The sequence below is a fragment of the Barbus barbus genome (assembly GCF_936440315.1).
Source record: "Barbus barbus genome assembly, chromosome: 5".
In the NCBI taxonomy this organism is placed as follows: Eukaryota; Metazoa; Chordata; class Actinopteri; order Cypriniformes; family Cyprinidae; genus Barbus; species Barbus barbus.
The window spans coordinates 1,151,564-1,177,561 of record NC_136733.1 but is presented as its reverse complement, the minus strand read 5'-3'; the positions used below and the strand labels follow the sequence as shown (position 1 = coordinate 1,177,561).

General features: G+C 37.0%; 2 protein-coding genes across 4 annotated transcripts; both read right to left on the bottom strand.

Annotated features, from left to right (window-relative positions):
• Positions 1 to 481: 481 nt before the first annotated feature.
• Positions 482 to 21,925, bottom strand: LOC306870197 (leucine zipper putative tumor suppressor 3-like). Of its 3 annotated transcripts, none has more exons than XM_079417317.1 (6): positions 21,856 to 21,925; positions 11,967 to 12,584; positions 9,613 to 10,143; positions 7,535 to 7,855; positions 6,392 to 6,622; positions 482 to 5,357 (listed from the first exon to the last, which is right to left on the bottom strand). In XM_079417317.1, the coding sequence occupies exons 2-6, from the start codon at positions 12,498 to 12,500 to the stop codon at positions 4,701 to 4,703; spliced, it is 2,274 nt and encodes a 757-aa protein (XP_079273443.1). In that variant the 5' UTR covers positions 12,501 to 12,584; positions 21,856 to 21,925; the 3' UTR covers positions 482 to 4,700. The 3 variants fall into 3 exon arrangements, with proteins under 3 accessions (XP_079273443.1, XP_079273442.1, XP_079273444.1); XM_079417316.1 differs by lacking the exon at positions 21,856 to 21,925 and adding an exon at positions 14,220 to 14,357; XM_079417318.1 differs by lacking the exon at positions 21,856 to 21,925 and adding an exon at positions 14,220 to 14,357 and having other exon boundaries at positions 9,622 to 10,143.
• On the bottom strand, positions 18,002 to 25,783 carry LOC306870198 (uncharacterized protein). The gene is made up of 5 exons (XM_079417319.1): positions 25,510 to 25,783; positions 25,233 to 25,290; positions 24,985 to 25,165; positions 24,167 to 24,328; positions 18,002 to 22,202 (listed from the first exon to the last, which is right to left on the bottom strand). Exons 3-5 carry the CDS (start codon positions 25,157 to 25,159, stop codon positions 21,925 to 21,927), a joined length of 615 nt encoding a protein of 204 aa, XP_079273445.1. The 5' UTR covers positions 25,160 to 25,165; positions 25,233 to 25,290; positions 25,510 to 25,783; the 3' UTR covers positions 18,002 to 21,924.
• Positions 25,784 to 25,998: the final 215 nt, after the last annotated feature.

The window sequence follows — 25,998 nt, the reverse complement described above, 5'->3', positions numbered from 1 at the left end:
TACATTGTGTGTTTTATTCATTACAGTTTATATTTACAATGACAACGGACGTTTACTACGATATTAATGTATTATATTAATATATAGGCTATATTATGATTAATATCAATGCTATATAAATTAACTATAAAATATATTAATGCATGATTTTACAACATTAACAGTAATTGTACAGCACAATTACATATAAACTTACATTAATACAGTGTGCAATACAACACAAATTAATAATTATATATATGATTTTTTTTGTATTAACAGTAACCCCATGAATAAAATATAAGGAACAGATGTAAAATTTAAACACAAACAGGACAAAAATGTAAGCAATTAATTATTTAAATGAACAATTTCTGCCATAGCTTTATTTACTCGTTAGGAGTTAAGAAATGAAATGTGTTTGTAATTTAATAATTGTACGTGAACTCAACCTTTTTATTTAAAAAGAAAATCACGAAGAGACCAATTTCTTATTCACATCTTTATTATTTAAATTAATATTTGCTAAGATATGCTTTTCTCAAGCAAATTCTGGAAAAAGAACGAAAAAAAATGAAATGTTTCCAAAACCCTTTGCATAACTGATGGAGAAAGGGAAGGACTTTACCGTAATATAGCCGATCGAAGAGTCATATATGTATATTATATTCCTATATTAATAGTTTTGAAAAATAAAAGCTGACATGTCAGTCTCATTACTTGACAAAAGTATTCACACGCATTAGCTCGGTATATTTGGATAGAATAGTTCTGTACACATAAGGAACAGTGATATTTACATGCAGTCGACTGCCTTTGTCTCTACCAAACACAGCAGGACACAACAGAAGCACATAGCAGCAAATGTGCCAAAGACAGCAGAGGTCTAAAGCTTTCTCTCCTAACACCTAGTGTCATAAAGCTGCAATGATTATCTCAAATATGGCATGATAGAAAAGAAGAGGCACGAGCGTTGGGACCAGAGCTCTCCGCGTCAGGGGAAATGAATCGCTTGTTTGTGCTTGTTTCCGAGATCCGTTTCCTATGCAAAAGAGAGGGACTCTGGCTTGTTAGTGCTGCGATGTGACTGCGTTAAAGAAATATCAGTGAAAGTCATCGATTTTGCTTCAATGGAATAACTTTGTGACAAAAGGTGTTCTGTAAAATGCTCCCACTCCCTCGTCAGAGCCTGTAGTGCATTTGTTATCTGGCCGTGTGCTGAAAAAAGCATACGAGTATACGACTTGTGCTGTTTCTATACAAGAGAGCACACTGCATACTACATACTGCACGCTTGACCTTCTGTTTCCAGTGTGATGACAGAACCACCATCATACAGCCCTTCTTCATTTGATTAAACAAGTTTGTATTAAAAATGCAACATAGCCATTTTTATTCAAGAGACGCTGAATTGCACGCTCTGTTTTGTTTCACGTGCCATTAAAAAAAAAAACAATATACAGTGCTTTCTATGCACGCTTAATTCTGCAACAGAATAAAAAAATAAAAAAGGTAATTCTGATTTTTTTTTTTAAATGACGTGCCATTAAAAAAAAAAGCAATATACAGTGCTTTCTATGCACGCTTAATTCTGCAACAGAATAAAAAAATAAAAAAGGTAATTCTGATTTTTTTTTTAAATGCATGTAAATACAAACTTGTAATTGCGAGAAGTATGCGTTTATATATTTTATGTTTATGTCTCGCAATAATGACTTTATATCTGGCAATTCTTAATTTTTTCTGAATTGTAAGAAAAAAGTCTGATTGCAAGATATAAACGCAGTCAGAATTGTAAGATAAAAAGTCATTGTTACCTTTTTAGTCATTGCTAATTATGAGTTTCTATCTCACTTTTTTCTCCCGTTGCGAGTTTCTATCTCGCCATTTTTAATTTATATCAATTCTGAGCGAGAAAAATGTCAGAATTATAAGATAAAATGTAAAAATAGCTAGAATTGCAAATAAAAATGTGTATTGCGATTTTATATATCACATTTTTTTGTTTATATCTCACAATAATGACTTTATATTTCACGATTCTCACAAATTGCAAGTTTATATTTCGCAATTTTGACATTTCGTCTCACATTAATGACTTTATATCTCACAATTCAGTCATAACTCTCAATTCTGAAAAAAGTCAGTATTGTTTCAATTGATATCTCAAAATTCTGACTTCACGTATTGCAACTTTGAGAAAATAATAGCAAGGAAAGTCAAAATTGATATAAATAGATAAAAAGTTGCAATAACCCTTCTTTTGCAAATTGCAAGTTTATATCTCAAAATTAAAGTTTTCTCTCGCAATTGGGAATTTACATCTTGCAATGACTTTATATCTCATAATTCTGACTTTATATCTTGTAACTCTTCATTTTCTCAGAATTGCAAGGACATAAGTCAGATTTGCAAGATTTAAACTCAAAAAGGCAAGAATTGAGATAAAGTGATTTTGCATTCTGACCAAATTTCCCATTCATTCATCACACTGTTAATGCAAAGTCAATCCATACACTTTGCATTGTGAGAAACAGTATCGTGCAGAGCGTGCTCTGTTGCATACGACACAGAATATACACACTGCAGAAACAGTACGAGTCGTATGACAAGCTCAGTCTTCACACACAAACCACACATTTCATTCTTCACAAACCCGTCCAATATTCCACCTGATTTCTGTGCACTTCAACATTTAAATCATCACTTCAGTCTACTGCATATGACATTTTTAAAGTCAAATATTCTAAATGATACTTTGTATACATTGACATGTTATATGCTCTTTTTGGAAGAATGTAAAGTCATATTCAAATATAATGGAGATCGACCCGTCGCCCTCTGCACAGTTTTGGCTCAGCCGCTGTCCGTCAGTCTAGCAGCTTCATCAACCAAACCTCATTCAGTAGCTGTTGTTCACAACAACCGAGTCCTCAGTTTAAAAGCAGGATGGTCTGAGACCGAAGCGTCAAGTGCACTAACATATTGACTTGTTTTTTAATCTCAATCTCTCGTTCTAGTTTACTCTACATTGCTCAAAACATAGAAAAGGGCAAAAACAACATTCAGGTGATACAGTACGTTCTGAGTTGAAATGAATACACGTCCTCCGCCGCTGCTTTGGGCAATAGAGCAGGAGGGTTGAGCGCTCCTCTATCCCGCACCAGGCCTCGGCCTCCAAACATACTCTATTTGAGCACGCGGATGCAAACACAAACGCATTTCACTGTATTCTGAGAAGAGCAATTCATTATGCATCGCAACAATGCATTCTGAGTCATTCAAAAGCTCAGGGTCAGCAAGATTTAATACTTTTATTCATCAAGGATGCATTAAATTGATCAAAAGTGACAGTAAATACATTTATAATGTCTTTTATAATGAACTTTCTATACATCTGTGAATCCTAAAAAATTTAATTAAAACTGTTGACATAATAATCTGGATCATTAGATTAACTTAATATTGATTGTACTTGAAATTGCTTTAATTTCTATTTCTACAACAAACTTAATATTCTGTATCATTTGATTTCATCATTAATACTGAGTGTAATTTAAACAGAAATTTCTGCATTAATTGATTTTTTTACATTTTTATTAAATCATTAATATTGAGTGCAATTTAAATTTTAATTAAAAATTTCTGTGTTAATTGATCTGTTTTATTCTGATTACATAGCTGAATACAGCATGCAATTTAAAATATTTAATATTGCATGTAATTTAAACTGAAACGTCTGCATCAGCTGACCTTTCTTAAAAAATAAGAGATAAGATTTAGATATAGACAGTAGATATGTTGAAATTAATTGTAACAAAATATTTTTGAGTAATCAATTAAAAAATTGTGTTTATGCTACAAATTATTACGTTCATCTAACTTAATGTAATTTATTGGTGAATGTAATTTTGCTACAAGTTGTCATAATTCAAAAACATTCATGTTTTACTTTTTTTGTAAGTATAGAATGATTTCTGAAGATCATGAGACACTGAAGACTGGAGTAATGATGCTGAAAATACAGCTTTGATCACAGAAATACATTACAGTTTAACACATATTCACATAGAAAACAGCTATTTTAAATTGTAATAATATTTATAATTTTTTACTGTATTTTTGATCAAATAAATGCAGCCTTGCTGAGCAACAGAGACTTCTTTCAAAAGCATCAAATCTTCTGAATAATCTGTTTCATTTGTCCTGCACGTCTGTGTACTTGCGTAGAGTATGTTTCTGCGGCCCGACGAACATCGACATAAACACTCTCGAGACTGGCACTAAGATTTGGTCCTAAACGTGATGGCACGTTACGTCTGAGCGCCATGCGAGATCTTCACTTTAAGAGAAACTCCCTGCAGTTTTAGCCTGATAACTCTAATATTGATTGTTTGAAGGCTGCAGAGTACAGAAGATGCTGTGATCGTAAGGATATTCCTCAGCGCATCTAGGAAAGATGATGACTTCTTAATCGCCTAAACCCTCGCCTGTAAAAACACAAAGCTTAAACAGTCCGTGAATAATCCCCTTAAACCCCTGAGTGTTTTCTGCTTGGCGACTGACCTCCTCCTGATAAGGCCACACACGCTCTCGTAACTACCCAACGAACCTGCCCTCAACCCACACACCTGCCCCAGACAAGCAGGGCATCCTTGGACAGTCCTCGGAAGCGGTTCAGTTTTTGGATTGTACTGAATGCAGTTATAATCAGGGATGCATTAGATCTCCGTCGACTCGATCCTCTCCAGTCGGGTCGGCACGGGCCACAGCGGAGCCAGCTGGTGCATCTCTGGCAGTTTCTTCTCCTCCGCCGGCGGGGTGGGAGAGGTGAGCGATATGGAGACAGACACGGGGGGATCTGGAAGCGGCGGAGGCGAGGCGGGCGATGGCATGACGATCTGGGCTCCCAGCTTGTCCACACGCTCCTCCAGAGCCTGGTTCTTCTGCAGCATCTCCACGTAGCTGAGCTGCAGCTGCGCCTGGTACTTTAGCACTCGCTCCTTCTCGTCCTGCCAGGTCTGGCGCTCCTGAGCGAAGGTGAGCGCCTGCCGCTCTCGCTGCTGCCGCTCCAGACGCAGCTCGCCCTGCAGTCGCTCCAGCTGATGCCGCATGTCGCCCGAATCCTGCCGCTGCGCCTTGGAGTCGTCGCTCTGCAGCGAGAGTAGCGGGTCAGGCGCCGGGAGCGCGGGGAGGGACGTGGGCGTCTCCGGAGGGGACAGAAGACGCTCTCGGCTGCGGGAAGCCACCAGCTGACCCACATCGGTCAGGTTGGGCTCACTGGCACGACTGGAGCTGCTGCTGAGTTCACTGAGGGCCTTCTTCAGCCGCGCCACCTCCGTCTCAAACGCACTCAGCTTGTCTCGTAGCACTGTCACCTACAGACACAGAGAGGGAAGGACCACAAAAGCAGTCATCAGTAGCACAGGTATATTTGTAGCAATAGCCAACAATACATTGTATGGATCAAAATTATCCATTTTTCTTTTGACAAAAATCATTAGGATATTAAGTAAAGATCATGTTCCACGAAGATATTTTGTATATTTCCTACCAAAAATCTATTAAAACCTATTTTTTGATTAGTAATATGCATTGCTAAGAACTTCATTTGAACAACTTTAAAGGAGATTTTCTCAATATTTAGATTTTTTTGCTCCCTCAGATTCCAGATTTTCAAATAGTTGTATCTCAGCCAAATATTGTCCCATCATAACAAACCATACATCAATGGATGGAAATATTATTTATTCAGCTTTCAGATGATGCATAAATCTAAAATTACTTTTTTGTGATCCAGTGTCTCATATCTAGACACATCTAGCTCACAATTTGGGGAAAATATCCAATTGCAATGTTTCTTATAAAAATAGCCATTGTTATTTAAAATGTTATGCCAAAAAATAAGTTCCAGGTTTGCTGTGCTTGTTTGTAGGGCTGCACAATTTTGTAATTAAATATCATTATGACCATTGTTGGGGAAAGTTACTTTTATTTTATATTTATATATTTATATATATATATATATATATATATATATATATATATATAACCTATATAGATTATCTATTCTTTTTATATTCTGTTTTCTTTTTATTTATTATATATAAAAAAAAAAAAAACCTTGCTACTTGTACTGTGTTAGGCTAACTGAGGCTTGTTATAGCACTTGCATATCATTGCCTCTATTGTCCTCATTTGTAAGTCATTTTGTATAAAAGCATCTGCTAAATGACTAAATGTACATGTAATACAGTACTGAATGAGACTGAACTGCAGTGAGAACATCATAATGTACAGATGTTTTACATTTTTTTATGATGTCTACATCATCACTTTTAATTCCCACTGCAAATGCTCATCTGACCTACTTTCTGTGTTGCAGTGATGCTTTTAGAGTCAGTGTTGGTACCTCGGCCAGCATGGTCTGCAGCTCGGCCTCGCAGCGCTCCAGCTCCAGGGTTTTGGTGCAGAAGGACTCTTTGAGGCTGATCTCGGCCTCCTCACGCTCTCTCAGCTGAGCGTTGAGATCCTTCAGTTGACCCCTGAGGGCCACCATCTCTCCGGCCCGCTGCGTCACCTCGCCCTGACTCTCCCGCAGCTGCTGCTTCAGCAGAGAGATCTCGCCCACCTTCTGACACACCTGTACACACACACACACACACACTGCACAACTACTGCATACACTCCTGTGCAGTCCAAGCTATCTGGATATTTATAAATGACTAAAACAATGTTTTTGCATGCAAAAGCTGCAAATATTTCACTATATTATAGTAAATGTTTCACCAGTGATTTAAAAAGCTGCAGTCCTTAGCTTTTTTTGTGTTCAAAATATACAAAATTAATATAATAAGCGAGTACATCATGAATCCATTTTCCAAACAGTGTTTTTGGCTTGTCCTGAATCACTACGGTACACCTATAATAAGTGTTTATATTCAGATGATTTCAGACCGGTTCTGGTGGAGCCCAGTACCTGCGTGATTCATCATCGACGTAAACAGAGAGAAGTAGCTCCAAAAGTTACGGACTGCAGCTTTAATGATTTCATTCAATATATTATGATATGATAAATCACTGGTAAAACATCGACTATAATATAGTGAAATATTTGTTGCTATACACTACCAGTCAAAAGTTTGCAATAATTAAGATGTTTTTTGTCTCTTCTGCTCATCAAGGCTACATTTATTTGACAATTTAAAATTACAATTTCATTACAGTTTGAAATGACAGTTTTTTTCATGTGAATATATTGTAAAATGTAATTTATTGCTGTGATCAAAGCTGGATTTTCAGTCTTCAGTGTCACATGATCCTTCAGAAATCACTCTAATATGATGATTTGCTGATCAATTATTAATAATGGTTCTTATTTTATTATTGTTAATGTTGGAAATATGTTTTTGTGGAAACTATGATGCATTTCGCATCTCAAGTAAATGTATCTTGATTTAAGGATGTTTAGATGTGCTGAGAACAGTGGATGTGCATTAGGCTACAGATGTTAGTCTCAAGATGAACTAAAACTCCATCTGTGAGTCTCTCTCACCTCCCACTTGGTCTCCTCCAGCCTGGGCAGGATATCGGCCTGCTCCTTCCTGAAGTCCAAGCACTTCTTCTCCAGCTCCTCTCTCTGAGTGAGCAGCAGCGTCATCTCGTCCTGCAGCCGCCGCTTGTCCTGCTGCAGACGGGCGATCTGTGCCTGCAGGGCCTGCTGTGTGCGCTGGGCTCGTCGGGTCACCTGCTGCAGCCGCCCGGCGTAGTTCTGCCTCAGCTCCTCCATCTCTCGCTCCCACACGCGCTGCTTCTCCTCGAACACCTGCACGATGGCCGCCTCGCTCTGGTCCAGGTTACGTCTCATGTGAATCACCTGTGAGGAGGGCAGCACGGCCGAAACACGCAAAACACAGTCTCAAGCAATGCAAGCTTGACTTCATGTGTTGTTGCATGCTCAGGTCATGTGTCAGACTGCAATTCATAATGCAACTTTGCATAAACTTCTTCTTTGTCTAGCGATATTAATAACAGCACATCTGAAGAAAAATCTAATAATAGTAACCTAATGCATGTACTGTAGAAAGCATGTATGTACAACAGAATCGTGTGATTTCATTCACATCTGCATTTGCATACTAGCGAAGAGAATGTTTCTGACCTTCCTGACGGTTGATGCTAGGGATGCACGATATTGGATTTTTTCCGATATACCGAAATTTTTCATCTAATTTTGGCCGATATATTTCCTTTTGTTTGGAAACAACACCAAGTCTCTCCTGTGCAGAAATAAGAAAATTATATACGATGTTTAGTTTTTAACAAGAACTTATTTATTAGGATTAAATAAAAAATAATGAAGTTTTTTGACAGTAGATTGAAGCTTTGAAAATAACTATAAATTGCTGCATTTCCCCCCAGAAAGATGCAGTGTTAACCCTAACATTTTATTTTAGGATTTAACATTTGTAGATGGTATAAAACAAAAGAGTTGTAAAAATTCTGAAAATCTTTTAGAGCTCATGATTTGTTTAAAAAATAAAACATATTACACATTAATGAATAAATCAGTATATATAATTTTACAAGTGTCATGTTTGTGATTTTTTTTTTAATTTAAGCTATAGCTTCTGACCATTAAATCAAAACATACTCATTATTTTATGACATCAATTACTGCTTTATTTAATCAGAAACAGTCTAAATGTTATTTGTGTAGGCTATTTTACTTTTAATTTAATTAGAAGTAGGCCAACAGCGCCCCCTAAAGATGAAATCTCCTTACCGATTTACATTTAAAGCCATTATCGGCCGATTCCGATATCAGTCCGATAATATCATGCATCCCTAGTTGATGCTACTTCTTGGGACAATAAAAACTGATTAAAACCATGTTAACCATAAAAATGGTCGTTCTATTTATAATCAAGCAACATTTCCACTAAACCAAAGGACCTTTCCAGGTGAAAATGTTCTATTCTTGATTAGTGAAACTCACTGGCTTACTGTTATGAATGCAATTCAATAGGCATAACCAATGGTGTATGCAAAAATAAATAAATAAATATCCAATGGTGTATGCAAAATTGTGAGTAATAATGATAACTATAAAAAATATCCAGTGGTTCATGCAAAATTATAAAAAACAATAATAATTAAAAATATCTGATGGTGTATGCAAAATTAAAGAAATTTGAAAATTAATAAAATATCCAATGGAGTATGCAAAGTTAAAGAAAAATAAAATGCAAAAATTGCATTAAAAAATATCCAATGTTGTATGGAAAATTTAATTAAACAAAATAAATAAAAAGATGAATGAAGATTTCAAGTTTTGAAATATTGAATTTGTCTACAATGTTTCTAGGATAAAACATGGTGACAGATGCACTTTGCAGGTGGCACATGGTAAAATTATGCCTCAGCGAGTACATCACATTTACATATAGTCATATGCCAGACACTTTTATTCAAAGTGACTAAATAAAGAAATAAAATAAATAACTGAAAATAATAATAAATAGTAAACAAAACCAAGATACTTGCCAATCAGCTTCAAAAGAAAAATGCACCACTGTTCAAAACATCAAATGACACATACATAACGCTAAAGAATTAAAAAAGTTCTGTCACCTTACTTACTTCTTGCTCTCTCTCCCACAGACGGTCCTCCAGGTCCTGAATCATGTCGTCGGAGGACGGAGAGGGTCTCAGGGGCGCGGGAGCGTCGCTCAGGTGACTAAGGCGCTGGTACGAGGAGGAGCTCTTGCCTGAGGAGGAGCGGCCGCTGTCCGAGGCGCTGAGGCCGTTCTGGTAGCCCGGCTTGTCCAGTTTGTCCAGGGCGACGGTGCCCAGCCGGTTGATGTGACTGGTGGAGGCACTGAGGGGTCCAAGCGCAGGCGGCGGGCCGTAGCTGGAGCCCGTGTACGTGGGCAGACTGGTCAGAGAGTTCCTCCCAGAGTCCGACAGACTGCCCTGTCCGGCCCGGCCTGCGCCGGCGTGTGTTCCGGGACTGTCCTGGTTCGGACCGCCCTTCTCGCCGCCGCTGCCCGGACCGGCCGTCCCGGAGCTGGTCTGGAGGGGACACACCAGGTTCTGCATGGAGTGAAAGCTCTTGGGCACCACAGGTTTGAAGGCTGATGGACGCACCAGAGAGTCATTGGTCTGCAGAGACACAAACTCATCTGAATGGTGGCATCAAACACAGAATTCAGTTTTTGTTACTTTACAGTTTTTTTTTTCCAGCTGCTTTCACACATTTTCAAAACTTTGCCTCTTTTTTCAAAACTTTACACACAAATTCAAGAATTGCACACACGAAACGCCTCACATGTCTTGCAAAATGAAGCACTGCATTCAAAATATCACAAACACATCTCAAAAGCAAAACACCTTTGCCATAATATTAATCCCTGTTGGATTTTTGTGTGTTACATAGAGAACTGTGTGTTGTGTTTTGCAAAAATGAAATTGAAAACTGAGTCAAAGGCAGAGAATTACTGTCTGGTTTTGCAGATTTGGTGTGTGCTTCTGTTGTTTGAGTGTCAGCTTTCAGAAACTGTGACAAGGAGAGATTTTGTGTATATGCAGTTGAAAAAAACTGCAATATAAACTGTACTTTAGTATAACTATATGTTGATATTTTTAATTAGCTTTTATTTTTATATTTTATTGATATATTTATTCATTGATACATTGATTTTTATGTCCTTTTGTCATTTTTATCGTGTGTGCATATACACATATACATATTTCAGTTAGTTGCAATTCAACATTTCTTTCTAATTTTCATTTAAGCTTTTTAAAATTAGAGTTAGTTCACCCAAAAATTTAAGTTCTGTCATTAATTACTAATGACATTAGGAGTAATTAATGACAGAATTAAAATTTTGGGGTGAACTATCCCTTTAAGTTTTTCAACCTTTATTTTAATTATGACATAAAAAGTCAAAATTATAAGATACTAAGACAAAATTCATAATTATTACAAAAAAGTTGAAATTATAAGATGCTATAATTATGTAATAAAATTCATAAATATGACAAAAAGACAAATTTATTAGATACTGTCATAATTATGTGATAAAATTTGTAATTATGACATAAAGAGTTGAAATTATGACATAAGTCAAAATTACATCAAAATCATGTCAAAATGACTCTTTATCTCATAGATGTGTTGTCTTATGTCATGGTTTTATCATCATTTAGCTTTTTTTAATCTCATAATTATGACTTGGTATGTCATAAATTTGACTTTTTATCTCATAATTATGATTCAATAGCTATCTCATAATTTCAACTTTCAATGACATAACTATGAACTTTATATCTCATAATTATAACTTGATATGTCCTAATTTAAAAATGTTATCTCATAATTTTGACTTAGTATGTCATCATTTTTTGTTTAGCTACTACTTCTCAAAATTTTAACTTTTAATTACATAATTATTTATTTTTATCTCATTAGGATGTAATATGTCATCATTTTGAGTGTCTCAAATCTCATAATTTAAATTTTTAAGGACCGAATAATAATAATAATAATTTGTTACATTTATATAGTGCTTTTCTGGGTACTCAAAGCGCTTTACATGGAAGGGGGCAATCTCCTCAACCACCACCAATTTGACTATTTATCTCATAATTACAACTTGGTATGTCCTAATATTTCATTTTTACCTCAGAATTTTGACTTCTTATCTCACAATTATGGTTTCTCATAATTTCAATTTTAGTGACCTAATTATGACTTTTTATCTCATAATTTTGATGTAGTAGCTACTGTATCTCATAATTTCTACTTTTCATGTCACAATTATGATTCAATAAAGGAGGGCTTCCATAAATGTATGTCCTGTGAGGCTAAAGGGTTTGCTGTGCTTAGTTGGGTATGTTCTTGTGTTCTTTATTGTGCCACTACAAAACACACTAAACGATGCACTACTTGCACCTCCTCTTGAACACAGCCGTTGTTGGCGTACCTGTGCATGCTCGAGTTTTCCCGAGACGGGCAGGATGTTGGGCGGGTTATGATTATCGGGTTTGGCTTTGCTCTTGTCCTTGTGTGACGGCCGCGGCGGCTGCGGTGGAGCTTGATGGCTGCCGTTCTTGTCGTTGTTCAGCACGATGTTGTTCCCACACAGGTCCAGACTCTCTCCGCGCCTGTGTCCTTCCCGCCGCGCCCCGTTGGCAAACACCACGTTGGACACAAGCCTCTCTCCGTTGAGCGTCTGCTGGCGGTTGGCATTGTGTGCCGCGGTGCACTCGGCGTGGTTGCGAGCGTTAGCGTGGAAATCCCTCTCGGCGTTATAGCTGTGCTCGTCGGCAGAGACGCCCTTGGTCTTGGTGCTGGGGCCGGGGATGCGCTCAGCACTGAAGCTGCGGTCATCCAGGCGGCGACGGGCCGAGGCGGGGGGCGGCACGGCCACCAGCGGGCCGTTGGGGGTGGTGCGGGTGCCCACGCTGCGCATTGTGATGGGCCGCTGACTGGAGGCCCCGCTCCCTACGCTGCCCATGCCAGGAGCCTCGAGCGCTTCACTCCGCCGCCCACAGCTCCAGCACACACGGGCATGAAGGGGAAGTGAGCCGGGTCACACACACTGCACCACAACACACTGCGTTAGTGGCCTTATTCACAATATACAGTTCACGCAGAAATTAAAATTCTGCCATCATTTACTCATGTTATTCCAAACCTGTAACACCATGTCCGAAGTAGACATGACACTGTGACACGCGAAAAAAGGTTTCCATGTTAATCAGATGTTTTGTCCTAATTAGCCGAGACGGCGACACGCAAAATTAGAAATGGTTTCTATTTCAGTGACTTCGCAGCTGGAACAACAACATACAAGCTATATGACAATAGATAACCTCAGGTGATTATGTGCCTTATTCAAAGTTAAACATATCTAATGGGAGTTTAAATACACAGCAAAAAATGCATAGATTGCATAGATTTTTTTGTCTAGTTTCCAGCCAAGATATCTAAAAATTTTCAGAAAAACAAGTCAAAATTAAGTGAGTCTTTGCTTAGAGCAAGCTAAATAATCTGCCAATGGGGTAAAAAAAATAATCTTATTTCAAACAGAAAACAATATTATTTAGCTTACCACATTGGCAGATTATTTAGCTTGTTTCAAGCAAAAAAAAAAAACAAACAAGACAAACTTAATTTTGACTTGTTTTTTCTGAAAACAAGAAAATAATTCCTACTTGTCTAGAAAATACTTCATGATTTAAGAATTTTTAGATATCTTGGCTGGAAACTAGACAAAGAATCTAAGGAAGAAAAGCATTTTTTGCAGTGAATCATTTTGCGTTACATTTATAGCATTACACTTATAAAATAAATTAAAGCAAAAATATACGTTAAAACTATGTAGACACAGCGAACCAACGAGTGTATTCCACAACAAAGATGGTATCAGTCACTCAGTATGTACATTTAATGATGTTAAAAAGGTTTGATATTTATGAATTAGATCCTAAACTTGTCTATTTCGTTGTGAGTGCAGTGCGTGTCCAGAGAGAGTCTGCCCACACACGCTTCTGACTGCCTGTGATATCTGATTGAATCTGTGTTTGGTGTGGACACGGTGTAAGAGTTTCTTTCTGTTGAACACTGAAGATATTTTGAAGAAAGTGTGTAACCAAACAGTTGATGATATACTACGGAAGTCTTCAATGAACCAGCAATGACAATAAAGAACCTATATTTTTAATAATGTATTTATTATTTAGTTTTTAATCAAATTGTGAACCCCCGTTTGGGAAAATCTGCGGTAAACTAATAGTTGCTCTCTATGGGGCCACTGAATGTGTTTTTGCATTAAAAATACAGGGGAATGGGTAAAAAAAAAATTTTACTTTTAACTTGAATGACATGTTTTTAGAATGCTGTGTCGTGCACAAGTGCAGCAGTCAAGCCATGTAGTGCATGTTTACGTAGAAAAACAACAAAAAAGCAGTGAACTGGAATGCATTCGTGTGAACGGCCTCTATATGAGCGCTGTGCAGTGAGAACACTGGAGCACTGGATTGAGCAATCACAACACAACTAAGCTGCTTTATAAAATTACATCCACAGCATTACTAGAAAATGCAAGCAATGTGGACGAGCATGTACCACATGTACAGTATCAAAAACACAGTTAAAAACATTCCAAGTGGAATAAATGGATATTACGCTGACAGCTCAAGAGAAAGGAAACAGTCGTAAATAAACAACATACGTGAGTCCCTCGAGAACTGTAAAAGCAGAACCGCTTCCTCCTCGTGCTGAACGTTTATCAGACCTCTCAAAGAAACTGACTGCAAGTTCTCATGCCAACAGCGTGAGGAGCTTCTCTAACAGTCGTATGAAGCGCATGTGTGTCTGTGAAGTGTGTAAACATCAACGCGGATCTGTTTCAGCGAAACTACCCTGATTATGATGATCTCTGGAGTTAAACATTAACCAAACACAGAGCAAATCTGACCTGATTCTGATGTGTGATTGTAAATCCTGCAAACAAAGGCAGCGCTCACATTCAACTCCAAGTGACGGATTGGTTTCTAAATGACAATTCTGATTGTGACCACTTTCATTTGTGAAAATAAATTGCAAACAATATCCAATTTTTTGCAGTGTGAATATGTCACATTTATGTCAATCAAACTGAACATTCATTATAATTGCATGCTTGATTTGCTCTTCCTCTTGGTGTGAATCATGAAATCATTTATGAATTGCACTAGAATCTTAAAGGGAAAATTAGAGGGTGCTCTTTGATTTCTGAGATTTAATTGAGTCTGCAGTGAATGGGTGCCGTCAGAATGAGAGTCCAAACAGCTGATAAAAACATCACAATAATCCACACCACTCCAGTCCATCAGTTAACATCTGGAGAACACAAAAGCTGAAACAAATCCAGCATTAAGACATTTTTAACTCAAATACATTGAGTCCATAATAACTCTTCCTCCAGTGAAAAAGTGTTCTGGTCTGAATCAGGGGAGAAATCTGCAGATCAAGCACCGTTTAAAACAGCTCTAAACAAATATGTGGCTGGATTTTGATGTGAGAGACAACAGGAGATGCACTTTTTCACTGGAGGAAGCGTTGTTTTGGATTATGAACTCATATTTGAGTTAAAAACGTCTTAGTGCTGGATTTGTTTCAGCTTTTGTCTTCAGCTGTTTGGACTCTCATTCTGACGGCACCCATTCACTGCAGAGCATCCATTGCTGAGACATTTCTACAAATCTGATGAAGAAACACACTCATCCTGATCTTGGATGACCTGAGGGTGAGCACATTTCCATTTTTGGGTGAACTATTACTTTAAGTTTTAGATTTTCTCCAAAAAACATACAAAAAAAACCAAACAACTACAACAAAAAAACAATAAAACTCAAACGTGTCACTAATTATCATCCTTTAAGAGTATAAGAGCTATAAAATGAATGTGAAGCAGCTCAGGTCATCTGATAAGAAATGTTTTGAGTTCATATTAAGATGTCTGACTTCATACTATAATTTTACCATGGTACTTCTTTGAAAGGGTAAAATAGGCTACGATGCATCGATGTAATGAACAGTGTAAGACTGTAGCAACATTCAACATTAAAAATAAAAAACAAACATGATTGCTCAGCTCTTTTGTCTCATGCACTTGGATCTATATCACAGCATTTTAATGCACGTGGATGATTTCCATATATTTACCCAGCCATCCGAGGAACACCACGATACTACCATGGTGTGTGTCAAGCATAACTGTGTTTCAGTGCACTATACATTAACATACATGCCCTCCTATGTTCGCTTTCATATAAACTCTCTACCAAAGCCATGCAAGCGCATTGAGACGTCAGCTGGAGCAGTGCTGATGATGGTGGTGTGCAGTAGCATCTCTGGTCCAGCAGAGCTCTGGATCAGATCAGCACTGGCACGTGCCTCTACTACCCGCTCCAGCACAGTCAGTCACTCACAGGCATTACATCATCGCTCACATGCTTCATATATCCCAACACACATTAAAGATTGCCATCCTAATTACATCAGCCTCTATCAATAATGCAAGATCAGATTCACAGCATAACCTCATCACTGCATGGCAAACATCAACGCGAATACACGTCTGTGCATGGATGTAAACATGCAGTGCAGCAGAATGACACACTGTGTTGATGCATCGCACTCACACACCGCAATACAATTCCAAGAAAACACACACACACACTACTGGAGAAAATGACAGTGATGCGTGAGATGGAGGCCTGTACACAAACAGATGAGATCAGAATCACAATATGCACTAAAAACATCTTCACCTGCTTCACCTGACAGTGAATCAGTGAATGCGGGCCTAGTGATGCTACTAACCAGCAGACGCTCGGATGCATTCAATAGCCTGCGTTTATCATAACATAAAACGCTGTGCCTCCATTTAACAGAGGGAGAGACGAGGATGCAGCAGCAGCACAATGGAGGTCCAGCGCTCACCTGACTACAGGACGAGGCATCCGCTCTCATTACATAATGCGTGTTAGCGCTCATGCAAAATGATGCATCACTGCATCCGCATCCTCCATAACAACAGCAGCATCCAACGCGCGCGCGCACACACACATACTCACTGTCTCACCGCGGATCCGTCCGTCCGTTCGCTCAGATGCTGCTCTGCTGCTGCGGCGTAAACCAACGCGTGAAGCCGCGCGATGCGCTGCCGCTGACGCCCGCGACGGAGATGAAGCGCGCGCGCGCGAGGAAAGGGAGTGCGCGAGCGGCGCGCATCAGCTGAGAGACACACCCACCCGCGCCCCGCCCCTTTTGGAGGCGGCCGGACACGCCCCTTCTGCTCGCCGAGGGCGTAATAAACCGATTATAAGAGTTTATTATTATTATTATTAGGAGGAGCGAGAAACTAACAATTAATCATTCATTAGTATATTATTATATACTAATTAATATTATTAATTTCTTATTATATATTTAGTATATTATTATAATCTAATTAATCAATTAATTAGTATATAGAGTTGTAACTTTTTAGTTTTAGTTACTTTTTCTTATTTGTAAGTCGCTTTGGACAAAAGCGTCTGCTAAATGACAAAAGTAAAGTAAGTAAGTAATCAGATTATACTATAAAGATTCTCCAGGGGCCGGATTCACGAATAAAAGAATACTATTCGTCAAAAATTCTTAAAGAATAACACTGAAAAAGTCTTATTTTCTAACTTAAAGCATAAAGATAAGACTTTTGTTCACAAAAACATTTCTTAAGAATGTTAACCAAAAAAAAAAAAAAAAATCCTAAAAATTATTGTCATAACTTCTTCTAATTAGATTTACCACCAACGTGTCTTAAATTACACTTCTCTTCTTAATAATAATAATAGAATTGCACTTAGCAACATTCATCATAATCTTCTCAGAATTTATTTCTATTTTTTGTAAATAATGAGATGTTTTTCAATGACCTGTGGTGTGTAAATTATGCTTTTTGTATTGTTTATGATGGACATTTGGGTTTGAATTTTTAAATGTTATATTTATTACGCGAGTTGTTAATGTGAAGGTCGTTATAAAAACTTTTGTAAAAACCTCTTTCTTTCTCTTTTTTAAGTGTGTCTAAATTAAGCAGAAATTCAACTCTAATTCTACTTAAACGCACCTTAACCACCTTAACCATTAATAGAATATTACAGATGGAAATGTAAAAAATAATATAATTAACATACAAACTGACATGCAACTGTGTTGTTTTTCAGGTAACACTGTACAATGCGGTTTCATTTGTTAACAATAAATGTTCATTTCTACATTCAATAATACATTTTTAAATAAATATAATCTATGTTGCCTTAATGCACTGTGAACTAACATAATGAACAAATGTATTTTTAGTAACTAAAAGATTAATAAAAGATATAAAACATTGTTCAGCACATAACTAATGTTAACAAATGAGACTTTATTGCCGTTTTTACCATTAGTAGGCTAAAATAAAGGAAATAAAGTGAGATGCTGTGTTGTTCAAAGCATTATCTTCATTTAAACATTCAAATAAGTATTTTGCAACAGTAAACTTCAATCAAACAGGCATAAACAGCTAAATCAGAATGAATGCTGATGATATATGCATGCACAGCTTTAAAAACAAACTCATTTGAGATGATCAACGCTTGTTCAGTAGCAGAAGCAGCGCTCACAATACATACACATACGGTCCTGTCAGTGCCTATATCAGTAGCTTAACGGGTTTCACATCATTTCTCTCTATGAACACTTATACAGCACAAGCTATGGTTTAGTGTTAATCATGGTTTATATCATGCACAACTCACAAACACTAGACACATTATAATAAACCCATCAACTCTTTATCTCTCATATCTCGCCATTCACAAATTCATCGGTGACATCAACAACTTCTCAAGGTTACTATGGCGATGGTCTCCATCCGACTGGAGCAGAAGCTGGTGTCATGTGACGAGAGCGAGTCTAATTAGAGAGAGAGCTGAGAAATTAAGGCACAGCGGAGCTGCGCTTCCCATGATTCACTTCTGTCATTCAGAGTTCATTTAGTGAGATGCATTTTCAACAGGAAGATCTATCAGTCCAGATCACAGAGGAAGTGTGATGATATAGATCAACTTTGGAACAGAAATTATTTTTTTTATATTGCAATAAATTAAAAATGGCTTCACACAAATATAAACACAAACTGCATAAATCCTCCTTAGACTCAGTGTGTTTATACTTTAAAATCCTATAGTAGCCAGTGTTTGACATGCCTCTGTTTCTATATTCATTAAGACAAATTAAATACTACTACAGATTCGTTACAGATGCACATAAATGAAATTTACTCTCTCCCTCATGCTGCTCAAACCCTATTGACTTTCAAACCTTACAAGGGACCAAGAAAGTGTCTAAAAATTAATCTAAACATTCATAATCAGGAGTCCATATGATTTGTGCATTATATAATATAGAATAGTGCTATTTTAGCATCATTATACTACTATAGCTTTTGTTAATATTTTGAATTAGATTGTTTTCACAGTCATTTAGCAGAAGCTTTTATCCAAAGCAACTTACAAATGAGGACAATAGAAGCCATCAAAACCAACAAAAGAGCAACAATGTGCAAGTGCTATTACAAGTCTTGGTTAGCCTAACGCAGTACAGATTATTATTTATTTAAATAAAAAGACATATAGATCAAATAAAATTAGCATAGAGAGTGCTAGAGTTAGAGGGTCAAGTAAAGATGGAACAGATGAGTTAATCATTTTAATAATAATTTTACTTAAGGTTTTAGTAATTTTGTTGCATGCTTTTGCAATAAAAAAAAAAAACAATTTCTTACAAATGTCTATGTAGTTTTGATGATTTTTTAAATTAGTTTTAGCTTTTTTAAAAAATGAGAACAAAAACAAGAAATGTTGCCATGGCAACTTGTTGAAATAAAATGTTTAAATTTTTAATATTTTATTTCAGTTCAGTTCATGTTTATTTTATTTCAAGTATGGTTGCAAAAAAGTTAAACATTTCCAGAAAATTTCCCAAACTCTCCAGAAATTTTTAAACATACGGAGATTTTTTTTGGAAACTATCTGAAATTTTCTTGACATATTCTGCTACTTTAACCTTAATTTCAAGCAACAAAATGTTTTTTAAAGGTCTTTATTTCAGTGTTAGTTAACTATAATAACCGTCATTATTCACTGATAATCTTCCTGTCAATGAGAGAAAGAAAGTCATACAGCTTTAAACAACACGAGGTTGAGTAAATGATGACAGAACTGTCATTTTGGGTTGAACGGCATCATAATTCCAGTAAAATACTAGAATATCAAATAAATGGAGAAAAATGGTGCAATATTATTCTGGTTAAAAGAGGGAATACAAATACAGTATGAAGAGAGAAAAAATAACAACAAAAAAAACAAAACAGACAACAAGGTTGAACTCATGAATAAATAAAATGCAGAGCTTGTTGATGTTTGATGGAGGAGCTGGAGATTTCACATCTTCTTTTTTCAATTACGTCACTTCACAAATAAACTCTTCCAGGAAGCTCAAGGCACATTGAGGATTGTTTAAAATTATGCCACTGATTACCAATAAAATAAAAACAGCCCTGAATTTGTTCGTTTTCACACTTGAGTCAAAAAGTGAAGTGAAAAAGAATTCAGTTCTGTTTGCATTCACATTGGATGTGGACTAGAAAGTGGAATGCTGATCGGGTCTCAGTCCACTTTCTGTTCACACTGTAGTTGTTTGGAACCTTGGCAACTAGATTATATTGAGTATTATATGAATTATTCTTATTTACGTACAAATTGAATAATAAAGATGATTATGCATTATATTATGTTGACAAAGGCTGAGATAGTTTGTGTAGAGTTAATTACTTAAGCGCTTTTAAAACCCTGAAACAAACCAAGTGTGCCCTCAGTGGTTTCTGAATTTGGTCCGAAAGCAGAGCAAACCTGCACAGAAAGTATAATGCAGAACTGCTTATGTGTGAGTTTCACTGCAGGTAACTGAAGGATCTCACGCTGCCTTCAAGTCATGTCGGAAAAATCATATTTACAGAAAAACTACATTTCCCATAACTGTCTGTTGTGGAATTAAACACACCTAATGCTCATCCTTCACTCTTCATTATTCTGCATGTGTGCAACAAAATACCTCCCGTGTTCATCGGTGAATGCATTTATTTTATTCTGACCAAGAGCACTTGAATGCACAGTATACCATAAATATGATTTCTGAACTCGTGAAAAAGATCCAGCAGGACTTGAAGGCAGCATCTGTGTGTATTTGTGCTCCTCTCTTTGGTTCCTAACGCAACATCAGTGAATACTGAATATGAACTGAATTTGAATTGAGGCAGCAAACAGGATTCAGAATCGCCAATTAAGCACAATTTAAATGGCATGAAATTCATTAAGACGTTTCATTTTTCACTACAAATTACCCATAAACACAGTCATCACACAACATTTAGGCCATTTTAAGAAACATTAGATGATGCTACTATTATTTTTAGAATGAATAAATGTGTATTTGATTATTTTCACACTTATAAATGTCTGAATGTCATTCATTACTAACATGAATCTTACTGTAAAGATTCCACCAAATTAAATTTGAGTTTATGGATTATTATGCTATAAAACTGGTTTTCCCAGAATGCTCCAGTTTATCCCTGAGATTTAAATATAGAGTCAAATAATATAAAATGATCTGAAAACGATTGCTTTCACAATATTATCTCAAACCAATTCAGAAAAATTAGCTCTATATATATCAACAAATAAATAGTCATGCTTAGTCTGAATTAATTACATAATGTTTTAACAAAAAACATATTTTCACTGTTTTGTTTTTGTTTAATTACTTTTAATTGTAATGTAACAAAAATATATTTTAATGTTCCAATTAAGTTTAACATTGAACATTTAAAACATCCAGTTTTTAAAATGTAGAAAATGTTTTTTCTTGATTATTCAAACATTAAAAGAACATTCCATTTAATGATTTTGCAAACATTATGGGAATGTTACTTTTGAATGTTCTCGGAATGTTTTGAAACAATTAGTAACATTTAAAAAACGTTAGACAAACTCAAACATTTCAGAATATAATGTATAATTAATGTTTTTGTGCTAATGTTTTGAGAACATTATTAAAGACTAGATAACTTGTAAAAAACATTCTATAAATGTTCCTGGAAGAACGTTTGTTCATAATGTTGAGAGAACCTTGTTAGCTGGGATCCTGTATACTGTGATCGATTCAATTCAAATTCACACTTATGAACCAGAAGGAGAAGATTTCATTCGTTCTGTACGTGCTCCTGAGATCACCTGATCTAACAGCAGCTCTTGTTCAGCTTTGCTCTTCTGCCATTAGAAATGAAGTGCACCTGTGTCTGTTTACTCCTCCCTCTCAGCTCGACCAATCAAAGGCTCCGTCTCGCTGTCCGCTCCATCCACGCTCAGGTACTCACAGGGCCTGATGGGTTCAGGACGACCCTTGAGGGCCAGAGCGCACGCTAAGAAGGAGAAGAGCAGGCCCAACGTCTCGATGTAGAAGCTTTCTCCTGCAGACATGCAGAGCGCCGGGCGGCTTTCTGTCTTCGCTCGCTGCAGGTTGTGTTCAATCACACTCATACAGGCCGCACACACACCCACCACCGCCATACAGACGAATGCTGAGGGGAAATGTGAGAAAACACACTTTAGTAAAACATCAAGATCACATCCGGTTCTTCTCTGTGCACCGCTTCATTATTGTAATTCCAGAGACTAGAGCTGTTTGGTTGCAATATCAAAAGACTCTTAGTATTTCTGCTTCTTGACTTATTTGATCAAACTACCAAGAGTAAATACATTGTTATACAAAACTGCTAAACATGGAACACAATAGATTTGGTCGGTGTCGTGTCATAGCTGTGTGGGCGGAGTCGGCGGGGGGGAAAACGATCCTTCACCCCTCATTGGAAAAGCATGGTGTTGACACAGAATGGTGTACATAAAATCATTTCTGCTGCTCGACAGGGAAAGATTTGTCAAAAAACTGAGCCGTATTGGGTCGGATTGTCCGTATGGTATCTGTGACCCAACGGAATGACCAGAGGTGTCGTTTGCTGACACTTTTTGACTTTTGAGTCTCCAGGCAAGAGACAGCTACAAGCCTATACGTGACGGCTTGTGAAAGTATTACCATAGTAATATTGTTAATTTTCGTAAAGGATTGTGTATAATAATATGAAATAATTATGATGTTTTTGTATTAATTATGTTTTAATAGATTATGACATTTTCCATCACAAAATATCAGGGCGTGCCATTTATTTGATGTGAGGGAGGGTTGCTGTAAGCCCCTTCAGAACTGGGCTGCGGAGCGGGGGACGGGACTAAAGGTCACTGAAGGGTAGTCTAGCCTATCTGGAGTGCATATACATATGAATATTAAGATTAATATGTTTCATACGTTGTATATCCGTAACTGCTGTCGGAGTTCTGATGTTGTGTGCTACAGTATATAAATCTTCAGATCAGGATTTTATTTTTTAAGTTATCAGAGGTATGCAACTTTTCGGCATTGCACCAAGAAAAAATCAATCGAAATCATAACAAAAAGTAAAGCTCAAGCACCTAACAAGGTCTCCATGCATTAATTTGAATGGTTTGTTTTCCCCCACTGCATAAACGGATATGACGTTTGTGTGGCCGTTCCCAGCAATGCCGACCTAGTCTATGAGTTCATGTGACAATGTTTAAAACTCTTATCTTTGTACCATAAAAATGCTAAATTACATAAAGAATTTATTTAAGAATAAAACAATCCAAATAAAACACTTAAGAAAAAAGATGAAATATAGCTGCATGTAATGTTACAATTTACCAACATCAAAGTACTGTAAACATGCAAAAGTGTTGTTCAACTATTGAAACATTAACTTAAACTTCAAGTAAATATTTCGCTCAAATGTGTTCAGCTGACAAAAAGCCAAACATCACAGGTTAAGATGATAACATATTTTAACCAATAGATATCACCATAGCTAATTAATCACAGCACATTAAAACAATTGTTTTGTATTACAATTTTTCTTTTTTTGCATTTAAATATGCAAACGATGTATTATCTAATTAAATGTGCACTAATTTGCATACATTCCTACTGGAAAAAGACAGATTTTTAATTCTTGTTTGATTTTGTTGTCATAATTTGGATTTCTCTTCTTATCACTCCATAAAAACATAAAAAATAATAATACTGTCAACAGCCGGAAAAAAACAACACTTTCACCATGTTTTTAGGAGTAAAATGTTGTATATATGAATATGTAAATAAAATGAATAGGGAAAGTTTGCTGTATGTAAGAGAAAAACTCTTTAACGACATGAATTGAATCTGCAGATGCAAATAGATAAAGTGCAATAAAATAAACACCTAAATGTTTTAGAAGTTTTCTTTCCACTAGTCTGAAAGAAGAGGCATGTTATGGAACCAAAAAAGCGTGAAAAAACACAAGTTGTGTCTTGCATTAATGCATACTGAGTTATGAATCAGAAACAGAAAAATATTACGTCAATTGAAAATAAAATAACTAGATTTATGGACTTCTGGACCCTTTTCACACGTTACTAACAGTTTAATGTGAGGCACCTGTCAAGACGTGCAGTGATGTCACCAGCTTCGAGTGAGTGACCGCTGCTCCGAGGAAATCCAGCAGGAAAGAGGAACTGGACAACAGGACAGCGCTGTAGCAGAGAACGGCTAGAGAGTAGAGCAGCCACATTCCTGATCCCTGCAGCCCACCCAGCGGACCTACAGCAGACAAAACCAAACAAAACCCTTCACTACAGGTCATCACTCCGTGCTGTTACTGCAGAGGAGTACAGTTATTGCCTTCGTACTTTAAACTTTTAAAATCTGACTTGAGTTCTGTATTGTAAAGGAATAGTTCATCCAAAAATGAAAACATGCTGAAAATGTGTTCATCCTCAGGTCATCTAAGATTAGGATGAGTTTGTTTCTTCATCAGGTTTGTATAAATGTGTCTCTGCATCAGTGTCTCAGCAATGGATGCTCTGCAGTGAATGGGTGCCGTCAGAATGAGAGTCCAAACAGCTGATAAAAACATCACAAAAAATTTGTTTTGGCTTGTAAACACTGCTTGATCTGTGCAGATTTCTCACCTGATTCAGACCAGAACACCTTTTCAGTGGAGGAAGCTTTATTATGCATTATGAACTCATATTTTAGTTAAAAACATGTTTTGTCTTCTCCAGATGTTAACTGATGGACTGGAGTGGTGTGGATTATTGTGATGTTTTTATCAGACTCTCATTCTGACGGCACCCATTCACTGCAGAGCATCCATTGCTGAGACATTTCTCCAAACCTGATGAAGAAACACACTCATCCTGATCTTGGCTGGCCGGCGGGTGTTCGCAGTAATAAACAGAGCTATAAGATCACACCTGTGTCTGTGAGATTCTGATAAGCGTGCACCGTGAAGGCCACGCCGTAGATGAGTTTGCTGCTGGAATCAGAGCAGTTCTGGACCTGGATCCAGTTGGGATCTGCTATAGATGTGCACAGCGACACCAGCGAGAAGCACTGGCACACGGCCGCAGGGGTCAACGCCAGGGTCATGCTGATCTGAGGAACACAAGCAATTAAACAAGGAGCACATGAGAAAAACAGATCTTCTGTAGAAACGACTCACCTTATTCAGACTTCAGCTGCACTCTTTGAGTGTTTATGGTTCCTCATAAACAGAGTACCTTTGGAGAAAGAGCAATGAAACACCAGCATTATTACTCTCTGACTGTCACACATTAAACTGCATTATATTTTTAGAGAATAGTTCTCATATATATGAGATATGACATTATATATATCACACTATGTGACAACTAGCCCCGGTATCTACTGTAACTTAATAATAATAATAACAGCCCGTCTGACAGCGAGTCCGGCTGAAAGAAAACGATGTTTCTTACTGTAACAGTTACAGTCGAAGAATCCCTCGAAACATTATAAAAGCTATGATTTGACACACATTAAAGCAGATATTCTGCGCACTGAACAAAGCGTCGATAATCTGCGGATCTCATCCTGGACCGGAATAAAGAAGCTCAATCTGTCTACATTTAAAACGCTGCTCACGTTATTGAAATATACAGTAAATAAAAGCTCATCGCAGCGGATTAAAACGCGGAACGTCCTGAGAAAAGCTGAATCAATATGAAAGTACATAAAGCACACTGCGCATGCGCAACTCGACTCAAACAGCGCCCTCTAGAGGTCCACCGCACATACTACATATATTATATCAATAACACCACTGACTGATATCTAGCCATTAGATCAGATTCAAATGTATGATTCAAGATTCAAATTTCAGCTTGAATTCGACTAAATTCAAAGCTGCTGTAATGTTACTGATTTTGGAGTGATTTTGCAATGGCTGCTGTGTTGAAGAATACAAT